At 30.6% G+C, this 12,304-nt stretch overlaps 1 protein-coding gene across 1 annotated transcript in view; it reads right to left on the reverse strand.

Annotated features, from left to right (window-relative positions):
• Positions 1 to 12,304, reverse strand: part of LOC106683061 (rho guanine nucleotide exchange factor 10) — a gene marked incomplete in the record, with an annotated part of 189,448 nt that overhangs the window by 15,124 nt on the left and 162,020 nt on the right. Inside the window, 2 exon segments of the mRNA XM_067045620.1 lie at positions 5,285 to 5,347; positions 11,524 to 11,782. Coding sequence (XP_066901721.1) covers positions 5,285 to 5,347; positions 11,524 to 11,782 — 322 coding nt within the window.

Raw genomic sequence — 12,304 nt, forward strand, 5'->3', positions numbered from 1 at the left:
AGAATACTAGCTCAGTGGACATTAATTTTTAAATATTAGAATAAATTGATACTGATGATTATAAATTCTTTTACCAATTAGTCAAACTGATACTAGAGAAAGTAGAATTATTAAAATGGTATTATTTATTTTAATGCAGAAAATTGGTAAGATTTCGAAATACAGTAATGGAATTTACTTTAAAATTACCTGACTTTGGCATATCCTTCAAGTTGCCACGAGCTCAAAGTTTTAAGAGTGATATAAATTATCTTATAATATTTGTAAGAAGAGATACAAAGAGATGACATCGGTCGCAAAAATAACTTAGACAAAATTCAAGAGAGTTCAACCAAGGGAAGAGAACCGACGACAATACTAAGTGACTGCTGCTCTGCCCCTCCAGCTCCAGTACGCGGTACACTCCCGTCACATAATAAACTGTATTTACTAACCACCTTCCACATTAAATACCTCAGCTCTTTCATTTGTTTTACCTCATAATAAAAACCAAAATACTTTTTTTATCTTTTGGGTGAGGAGGAGATAAACAAATAAAAAAATAAACACATTTAATATTATTAATAATTCATAGTATAGCCTTTAATGAAAAAAAAATTCCCTTTTTATTAATGATATCATACAGTATTTAATAATCTCAAACATTTATTTATGTTCAATTATGCTTATAGAACGTGAAATTATATTTGTTTATACTTGGTTTCTGTGAACGATTATCGGCAATACTAAAAAAAAAATAATTATTCAGAAGGAATGTCATATTTTAAATTTGCAGTTTTTCCGATGCTCAATGATTAAAATATTGAAGATTAGGAGATAGTAAGGAGTAAAAGATTTTGAATTTAAACTAAAAATACTTCAACGATCTCAAATTAATAAGTAAATATTTTCACTTGACATGACTAAAAATTATTACTTAAAAACTTCTTCTTTAAAAATATTACGGCTTAATAACTTTTCCTTGAATAGTAAACATAGATTTATTTATGTGAAATTAATTTATTTTTTCTGAATAATTCCTTTCATTTTAATACACTAAAGATTGGTTTACAACGCTCATGACAATATAGGGAAATGTTAAAATTGACTTGGTATAAAATGGAAGAAAAATATATTAGAAAGAAGAAATGTTTACGACAAATAGAAAAAGGAAACAAATGAGAAAAAATCTTAACTATTTGAAATGAAAATAAAAATTTACTTTAAAAAATGAATTGAGGTCATTGTCTGAGTGTATAAAGTAAGCTCAGAAATAGCTGAGTGAGTTAGATGACTTTTTTGCAGACAGCCCTCGGAGTATAGTGACGTGGTGGGGGAGAACAGCTGGTCGTTTGACCTGTATGCTTTGGGAAAATTAAAATAGTCCTTCTTTAGCAACCACTGCTCTGCTCTGTCTGCACCTATTTCCAAACTAGAATTGATCAAACAACAACAACTCTGACATAAAAAGGAATCAACTATCTCGTTGTCGTAACGTTTATCATTACTAACTTCGTTGCAACAACACATTCTTTAATGATACAACATGTCTACTTTTATTACGTAGCCATCACATCTATCGGAATCATTGCATAAATGCATACTTAATTTTCATTATTTAATCTATGTAGAAGGGTTTAAAATATTTTGCACAATTCGTTTTCTTTTTTAAAGAACTCTCAATACTTCTTATCTCTTTATTTAATCTTCAGACACCCTTCCATCATCAAGTCCTACCTCAGTTATTTTATGTTAAATTCTCATTAAGGGATTTGTCTCGACTTCAAAAATCTGCCATTTTTTTTATTCCTGTAACAATTTGTAGACTCCATTGACAAGTCCTTATCAGGAATATTGGACTGTTTAGGAAGATTTGAAACATTATTTAATTAATATTGATAATAATAAAATGATTAAAAATTTACTAGATAAAGGACCGATATTCATAGATAAAGTTATGATATTTATGAACCTTTATCAAGGATAAAACATACAGATATGAATGATTCAGAACCACTATTCTAAAGACAAAACGAAATCTAAATGATTTTTCAATTTTTTTTAAACAATTTTATATGTTTGTTTTTTACAACCTGATATAATAAATAATCAAATTCAATAACAGATCATAGTGAGATATTATCTTCTTTTTTTCATTAAATTATATTTAATTCAATTTGTTTTAACAACATTGCGGAAAAAGGGGGTAACTTTTTTAAAAATATGTTTCAGTGCGTGCATCACACAACTTTACTCACCCTACATACATCGCCAAGTTTTGTGCAGATTGGGGGCTCATGTTGAAGTTATTCCTATATTTGAGACTTAAAAACAAATTTAAATACCAGGGTAACCGCAAATTACGAATTTTTTTTTTTTACTAAAGTTTTACAAGGTGGGAATAATTTAGCCAAGAACACAAGTTTAACAGAATACAGCAAAGCCTTAGCGCAATCGGGAAAGATTAGGCGGTCTCGGCTTTTCCCGTTTAAATCTGATATAACTATTTTTCCTTTTTTCTCTTTTGATTACTCATAAAATTATTTAATATTTTGTATTTATTATTACTAGCAATGCGAACTTTTTTTAAAACAAATAAATAAAATTAAAGGTAATTTTAAAAGAATTTTTTTTTAAATAATCATTTAAGCCATTTAAAACTATTTAAAATTTTAAAATATTCATCGTTAGTTATTCGTTTTATATTCTAATTTCCGAAGTTCTTTTTTTCATTTCAAATTTCTTTACCTACATAAAATGTTTCTAAATTAAAAAAAAAAAATTATTTTTATTTTGTAATTAATAATTATTCTTGTTTCACACATAGCATATTTTGTAATCTCGTTTTATCTCTTCAAAAAACTTTTTTTTTTTAATTTATTATTCTAATTTTGTACCTATAATTTTTTATTTTATAAATAAAAATCAGGGCTTATCAATTATAAATTAAACTATGATTATCAGATTTTCTTATTATATGATACAATATGAATTATTATATCAGCTACTATTTCTTCAGTATAATAATAAAAACTCAAATAAAAGAAATAACTAAATAAAGTATTGAAAAAGCAGGTTGGTGGAACAAAACAACTAATTTTGTGACTACTATTAAAAACCTCAAGTTCTTTTATACACTTTAATTCAATCATGAATGTACAATTTTCTAAAAAGTATTTACATTGATCTAACAATATATTTAACTTCCCCATATACTGATATATCTATAGGGTGTAAAAAAAAAAAAAGAACCAATCCGAAAAAAATCAGAGTTTTTTCGTTTTTTTTTTCGGATGACACTATAAAATCTGAAGACAATTACCTCCCTCGAGAAGAACAAAATACGATGTGATAAAAGTTGGAATGGTAATGAGGGATGTAATTGGTAAGGACTTCACTATCAGAAGCTGGTCATCGGGTTTAATGTGTCTCTTCAAGTCATCCTTCTTTACCTTTTCCAAGGCATCCTTCATAAGTTCTCATCTACAATTACCAATTCTCACCGTGAGTCGACAATTTTTATCTTATTCGTTCGTATTCTCTTACCTACAATAAATAAATCTAACTTAATAAATATGGAGTTGAACTTTGGGGCTCCACTAAGCCTTCGAATTCCTCTCGTATCAATCCTTACAATCCAAAATCCTTCGTAAAATCCTCAATGCTCCTTACTTTGTCACAAATAAAATCATACATAAAGACCTTAATGTTCCCTATGTAACCGATCTAGCCCGAACCAGATATCACTCCTTCCATTATAAACTCTCTAACCACACAAACCCTCTAGTTTCTAATCCATCCTCTTTCATTCCTGACAATCCTTCGAGGCGCCTGAAAAGAAGATGGCCACGAGACCAGCTAATGTAAAATGTCATTAGAGTGTTACCAATGGGTACTCTACACGCCTGTAACACTCCAATTTAACTTAGATCAGATTTACTAAATGTATTATAATGTACAGTTTTAAATAGCAATAAATAAATATTAATTAAAAAAAAACTTAATAAATAATTTGATTCTTATTTTTTTTAACACGTTACGCTTGATGCGCATTGACATCAGAATAAACGAACAGCTAATATCATTAATAAAGTAGTCTAATACTGAAGGATTTTTTTTTTTTTATTAAAGAAAACATGTTTAATTTTTCGAAACGCAAGAGATAAAAATTGATCAAAGCATTTGAATTTTTAAATATCCAACACATAGCTCATCTATTATAAACCGTGGTGATCAAAACTTAATGGCATCGCCTAATGAAAGACCAAGAAGGAAGAAATTTTATTTATATTTACCCAACCACAGCGAAGTCCAAAGGAAGGTAATATGTTTATGGGTGACACGTAACCTGTTTATTGGTAGGTTTGTAACAATTTTTAAGCAAAAACTCAACCGATTTTCAAGTTTGACAGCGCCAGATTACTCACTGAGATCTCGTGAAGTACTAAAATTAAATCCGTCTGTTTAATGGGCTCTGTTTAGTGAGAACTCCACAACTGATTATGTCGGTATCAAGTTACTCAAATATATCTCGTGAGTGTTTTCAAACATTCTCAGCTCAAAATATTGAAATAATATTTTGTTTTATTATATTTCTTAATCTTATTAAAAGATTGAGCTCTCCTACTTGTAGTATAGCAGACTTGGACGAAGGAATATAATGGAGGAGTAACCTGGAAAAGTGAAGTCAAAAAGGTGGGTTTCATGGGCCCTCCAGGGGCGTCGCAGGAGAGTGGGGGAAGAGTACGAGCCAGTTTAGGTTACAATGAAGTACATTCCCATTAGCCTCGTAACAACCCTTTTGTGGGTGTCACCTTTTTGGATTCACTTTTGATTTGAAGGAGATTAGAGTTATGCAACCCACCTGGTAGCAGAGGTTTAAGAACTATGTTGATTTTTTTTTCCTTTCCCCCATAGTTTAGCGTTTAAAGGACAAAAAACTAGGAAAATTCAAAGCCATTATTTTTTTTTGTAATTAAGTTTTATGTTTTATTCAGCGTGAAAGGCTGATTACTAGGTGTAGGTAATGGTTTCAACATTTAGCATCACTTCAATAAAACAATGAAATGCACAAATTGCTTTCAAATTTATTTTGTAAAAAAAAAAAATGAATGAAAAAAGTAAACTGTACGTGAGGGGGATAAAGAGGACATTTTTTAATTCCTAAAAGATGCATTTAAAAAAAAATGGAGAAAAAATATCCAATGGAACAAAAAAAAAATATAAATTGCAGGCCTGAGTAATGAGCGGTAAAAAGTCAGTTGGATTGACAATAATCATTTTAAATAATAAAATAAAAACTTACTAAAAGTTGATTTGGCCGTTTCCGGTGGACACAGTCGTTGCTCAGGGGTAACGTGGGGGCATTCTGAAAAATATAAAAAAATAAAATTAGGTGATAATGACAATATATATGTAAAACAGAGGGCGAATGATTTAAACCTACCTAGTTAGAAGTGAAGCTTTTCCCGGTGGTAAAAAAACTTTAATATGTTATAAATTGAATATTCGTTTATTTTTATATAAATTCAAATGAGCAAAAGCAAGCAATAAGCGACAAAAAAAAAGCCTGAAGCGTTACAAGCGATGTTTATAATCGTATATTACAAAACGAGGGTAAATAAAAATACCAAATTCACATCAAATCTATCTTTATTTTATTTTAATAAATAATATACAGTTGACAATAATAAATCTGAATGATGAACAGCAATAAGCAAAATAATCATTTGGCTCAAAAATGCAATCACATTAATCCCAATATTAAAAGTGCATTTTAAAAACTTTAAATGCATTTTAAATCTAATCTCTTTTAATTATACTATTTAACGAACAATAACAATTTAAAATATTTTATAAAAAAATAAAAATTTAAAATTACAATATAGTTGGAACAAAATAATTTTTTTTAAGCGTAAGAAAAAAAGAAAAAAAAAGAAAAAAAAAAAGGAAAAAGATAAACAACGAAAAAAAATATACAAGAGAAAGGAAACTCCTTCCTCGGCCTAAATGAAGTAGTTTCTACTTAATTCATTAAAAAAACAATTTTTTTTTAGTCTTCTTTAGATTTTGAAGTCTATCTTTTTCCTTCTTTGCTCATCAGCTCTCACGGTAGCTCCACATTTCGATTTTCTTTTACAACAAGCTAAAACAATATACAATTGCTTTAGTAACAATATAACCGAAAAACTAAAACAAGAATGTAATAATAGATTAATACAGCTCATTTTCTAGAAATGACCCATCTTCAAGATTTCTACCTGATAGTCAATTTTTATATTAATGTAAACGGAAGACCAATAGTAGAAAAAATTGAAAATGATTCATTTTGAAACATATGAGTTTTAAAACCAGTATGAACTCTGATACATTATGATGGAATGGATTTCTGCTTATCAGACAATTATCGAGGTGCCAAAAAATAAATATTTCTTATAATAAAATAAAATGTGAAGATCTACAGGGCTACAAAGGGACAGCGAAGCCCAAAATGGCGTAGTTGTATTTCTATATAATGTAAGTTGATACTATGGATTCTACTGTTATTATAAATAAACATCAATGAGGATATGGTAAATTACAGGATGATATCAGAAAATGATACAATCAATGTGAACTACAGCGGGTAAAATAATTATTGTACACTTAGTTTTTTGGGGGAAAGTAATCTCTTGCACGTAAATAGTAAGTAAAAAATAGACTGGTTATCATGTTGAAAAAAAATATGTTTATCGCATTTATATTTACGAGTGAAGAAAATCGTACAAGAAAATTTGTTAATTTATAGAGTAAAAAAAAAAATCGTACAATAACATCTGGCGTAATAATGAATTGTAAGTTTGTTATAAGTTTATTGTTTTCACCTAATAAATAATCTCTTAATCAAATACAAACACAATGGCAAATGAGTCAACATAAACAAGTTCTGACAAAAAAAAATTAAATGATCTAACTTTTTAAAAAGTATAGAGGTACCAATATATCGCTAGAATGTTAGGATTATCTTACGAAACCACTTCTGATATTTTTTGCAACATTTTCGGGTGAGATAGTGGGAAATTTGTGTGATCTGTTAAGCACAGTAGGCCTAATTTCATGGTTTAGGGGATGAGAGGGAATTTTGTACATGAACTTTTTATCCTTTGTGGCCACGATGAGTTCATGATAACTCATTTCGGGATTTTCGGATAATTTTTTAACGATTTCAAGTAATTCACGCACTGTGACCGAGGTTTCTTTTAAATATTCACTGATCCGATTTTGACGTTTGAAATTATAAATTGTACAGTCGAATAAAACACTTTTAACATTCTATCGATATATTTCATCTTTGATGGTAGAACTTGATTTTGTTTATTTATCTTTACGAAGGTGGATTAAACATAGACTTGGAACCTTCTTCATCCATATTAAAATAATCAATTTGTTTTTTTACGTTAACTCTTAGTCTACTAGCAACTGCTCCTTCCATTAATTGTACCTATCATAATCAGGAAACTTCATGATTCATGTTGAACGTGTTCTAGACTTCTCACAGCATAGAACAATCACACTAACCCGTATCGCTACGATTTGGAAGGAATCCAAAGATCACTCCCCTAAACGTAAGAGCGGTCAAAATCGGGAGGACATAAAAACAAATTTTGAAAAAGCTTTTCTTCCGAACATCAGTTTCATTTCATGCTTTCAAGGCGAGTCAGAATGTTAGAAAATTTTATATTTAAGAATACAGAAAGTATTAAAATGTTTAAAATTATGAATGCCTGCCTCTTGGATATGTTAAGTTATGGAAAAAAGGAGCAAAAAATACTAACGTACTTATAATTTAGAGGCAATTATTTTTTGTTTCTCGAAGTTATAACTGATTTCAAAAATAATATATCAATCTCTCAACTTTTTTCTAAGCTTTCGAAATTGGATATGAGAACATATTCTCTGATATACGATCTGTACAGAAAGAGGAAAACAAATAATAATTTGTGACCCCTATTTTTGGCTGGGTCTTACACGTGCTTAGCTGAACTGAAAACGAGGCGAAGGATGACAGAGGTTGGAGTTGGAGTGACGTTGATGGGGTCCCCAGGCGCCTCTTCCAAGCCTCATCCAAAAATAATATATTTTTTATTATAATATAGGAGACGGGCGGGAGCGAGCCAACAAGAACCCATGTTATATTTGAGAACGAGACGTCCGACCTGAGGATATCAGTGTCAGATGGTTAATATCTCGTTGATGTATTACCCGTACCACTCTCATATTTGATCGTATAGAGGAAATACATACACAAATATCGGGGAGCTTTTAGTTGTAAAATGCCACTATATACAGGCTGCCTTCAATATGGCACTTGAAATTGTCCTAACATTATCTAATTGAAATAATTTTCAATCGGATTTCTCACTGGATGGTAGCTGACTTAAACCAGACATCCTGCATGAATAACCAGTCTTGTCAAACGTTGTAAGCTAAGAAAGTGTAAATCGATTAGGGAGTCATCATTTTTGGGAAAAGTCAACTAAATGGATTTTATAAATGTTTGAGTGTGTGTGTTTGGTAAACTTTCTATGACTTAAAAAGCGAAAATCGTAAACAAAATTATACCTTTCTAAAGGAGGCTCATATTGACCTGCCCATATAGGACCCCTATGTATCCCATATCCAACCCATACAAAAAAAAAAAAACATCTGCAACTAATTTTAAATATCATTTTATCACACTTAACTCGGAAACGGATTTCTGGTTGTTTTTAAAACATTTACTAATCGGTTCCTTCGACCATAAAATGTTATATATATGAAATTAAGCATCATTTCATTCCGTGTTGAAGAAGTATTATAACTGATTAATTCGGTCGAGCAGTATGTCGATAAAATGTAAACATAAATAAAAGAATTTCCATTTTTTTCAAATTTTGCCCAAAACAAGTACAGTATTATAGATGAATCCAAACATGCAACGAAAATGCATTTCTGGAGGTTCTGAAACGGCCACTAAGCAGCTAACTAGTTTGATAAAATGACTAATTTAAAATTTTTGGTTAGAAAACTTTCGATTTTTCGCCTATAAATCCTAATCGGTGCATCCTGATGGAAAAGTTATAATAAAGTAAATTAAATTATGCGTGGAATGAGTACTGCAACGTAACAATTCGGTCTTTTGGGGACTTCAAGAGACCAGCCATTAGAGTCCAAGTAGTACAAGAGTCCAAGTGGAGAAAAAAGGCAGTTATCTCACCCAAATTTTTGATTACTTTAATGAAAACTATGTATAATTACTAGTCAAAATTGATGAGTCTGCCAAGTATAGATAAGGGGAATAAAAAATGGCTGCTGTTTCAAAGCGATTAAAAAAACTAATTTTTCATTCGGAGACCTATATCTTAAAAAGTAGGAACAACACAAGAAAACCTAAGAGAACGTCATTTAAAGAAGAGTAAATTTTCTAAAACTTGAGCCCTAATAGAGCTATTTATGATCAACAGTTCTGGAGATATTGCTTTTAGAGTATTTAGTTTAGATCAGTAGTTAGAGAATTTATTTTGAAAAATTTATATCTCAAAAACTATTTGACGTACAGATGTCTATTTGCATTCAAATTAAAACTAGTTTAATGAGCTATAAAGTAGTTTATGATGTTTACCTACATAGGAGTAACAGTTTACATGAAATTTGCTAAAATAAATTGATTTATAGTTGTTCCGACAAATTTTCATTCATATTTGAATACCATAAAAACTACTACCCCTACGAAGATTAGTGTAATATACTACTTTATAGTAAGTTAAATTTCCTTTATTTTGAGTTTTGGCAGACATATGTGCGTATTATGGATCTAGAGATATATTTTTTTTTCTCAAAAATCCAACATTTTATACGAACAACTAGAAATTAACTTTTTGTCAAATATTATAGAAATTACTACTCCTACAAAAATAAACATAATCAACTATTTTGTAGTAAATTTAACTAGCTTTAATTTGAGCGCTGGCAGACATCTGTACGTCCAATGGTTTCTGAATTGAAGTTTTTTATAAATCAAACTTACTGTCGGAACAACTATAAATCAATTTATTTTATCAAATATTATTAAAACTACTATTCCTACGAAGGTAAAGGTCATAAACTTCTTTATAGTCCATTCAACTAGCTTTAATTTGAGTGCTAATAGACATCTGTACGTTACATAGTTCCTTGTGTGAATCTAGATATAGATTTCTCAAAATAAATTAACTAACCACTAATCTTTCATTAGATTTTTAAGAAATTTTGCTTTTTAAAAAGCTACATCTGGAGAACTATTGGACGTAAGAGCTATTTACGTTAGGGCTAATATTTCAGCAAATTTACTCTTCTTTAAATAACGTTCTCTTAGAGTTTCTAGTGTTGTTCCTACTTTTTAAGATATAGAGCTCCGAATGAAAAATTAATGTTTTTGAAACAGCCGCCATTTTTTATTCCCCCTTGGGATATTCCTATACTTGGCAGACTCATCAATTTTGACTAATAATTATATATAGTTTTCATTAAAGTAATCAAACATTGGGGTGAGATAACTGCCTTTTTCTCTTCCCGACTATTGTACTAAAGGAAAAACCAAAGTTGCTCGACTACGACCATATCATTTAGCCAAATTATTAGGTTGTGGTGCTCATTCAACGCACAATTTAATGGCCTTAAATTTGTTTTATAACATCTTGCAACAGCTTTTTAACTATAATCCGCCGTTTAGAAATTACAGGCGAAAAACCAAAAGATGTATTTTTTACATAATTAAATTTATAAATAAATACGTTTCCGATTTAAAATAATGAGAAGATAGTTGACCGTGAATAATATATGTGAAGAGAAGATTTTTGGGGGTGCGTTCAGAATATAACAGAAATAAGTTAAAAAACTTATTTAATAGTACTAACGTATCGGCCAGAATTTCCAGCATTCATCAGTGCTAAGAACAAAGAGTGAGATAACAACCAACGAGAAAAAAAAATACATAGAATGATTAAAGTAAACGATTGTGCAGAATGACATTTAATAAAAATAAAGTGATGAAGTTTGAGGAAAATAAATCTATATATAGGTAATTGAATATTTAAGTAAAATGACATAATTAAGAAAATAAAAATATATTTTCATATAATGCAAAGAAACAAAGAAATATACAATCATTATGTTTGTTTGTTTTTTTTTGTTCATTGGTTGATATCTTCCTCTTTTTTCTTAGCCTTGATGAAAGCTGGAAATTCTGGCCAAAACGTAGGCACCATTGGTGCCTACGCCATTAAATAAGTTTTTTACGACTCATTTGTGTTGTTTTCCGATTAAAGTGTGATAAAAATTATTTTATGCTCTACTTTATATCTATACTTCCTTAATTCTGTGAATTAACTCAACTCCCTTAATCATGAGAACCAGCTTTGCAATGGTGAAATACATAGACTACATGGATCGGTTAAGTACGTAAGGACAGACCATGCTGACAAGATGTGGACTAGTCTGCAATCAGTATACAAGATGGTGATGGATAGAGAAGAGATGAGTACTCACTATGTGGCGGGTGGAGCTGAGCCGGCTGGGAAGGGGGCTCCCTGCTCTTCACGAGGGCCGGTAGCCGGCGCCAGAATCCCCCAGGGCTCTTCCTCTTGGTCGGCTGCGGGCGGCCCAGGCTGTTGGTACCCGTTGACGAAGATGAGAACCCGGAGTCGATGGACGAGCTCGCGGGAGACAGCAGGTCGGCAGTTAGCTGCTCGCCGGGGGCCACCGGCATGATCATCGCCTCCATCGAGAGGTTCAGTTCGTCCAGGACCTGCAACATAAAGTAAAAGAGGAGAGGTCAGGCAGAAGAATACACTAAGTTTATGAACAATGAAACAATATAATTGCGAGGATGACTGTAAACATAGACATGGGAAAACTTATGGTCACAGATATGAGTAGAAGACTAACTTTATGAAAATTCATTTACATATTTACACATCGAACTGGTTTCATCAATTAAATTTTAGATTTAATTAGACAAACGTGACTTATTCTAAATAAATATAGTTATTCATTAACAACAACATAGTTTCAAACAGGGACGAATATTGAGCCTTGTTCACATTATTGACCAGTGTGTCGTTTATTGGCATCTTTAGATTTGTTCTCAAGTCTATATTTTACGAAAAACATTATTTGAAAATAATATTTTGATTATTGTTGATTTACTCTTCGTCGTAAACCTGCCGACTGCCCTACAGTATACTTTAATAATGTGGCTATTACCCCTGTAGAACAGATTCGTTATCTTGGACTTCATCTTGACAAACGACTAACCTGGAATCCTCAC

The sequence above is a fragment of the Halyomorpha halys genome, unplaced genomic scaffold (genome assembly GCF_000696795.3).
Source record: "Halyomorpha halys isolate HHAL.00 unplaced genomic scaffold, Hhal_1.1 Scaffold25.1, whole genome shotgun sequence".
Taxonomy (NCBI): Eukaryota; Metazoa; Arthropoda; class Insecta; order Hemiptera; family Pentatomidae; genus Halyomorpha; species Halyomorpha halys.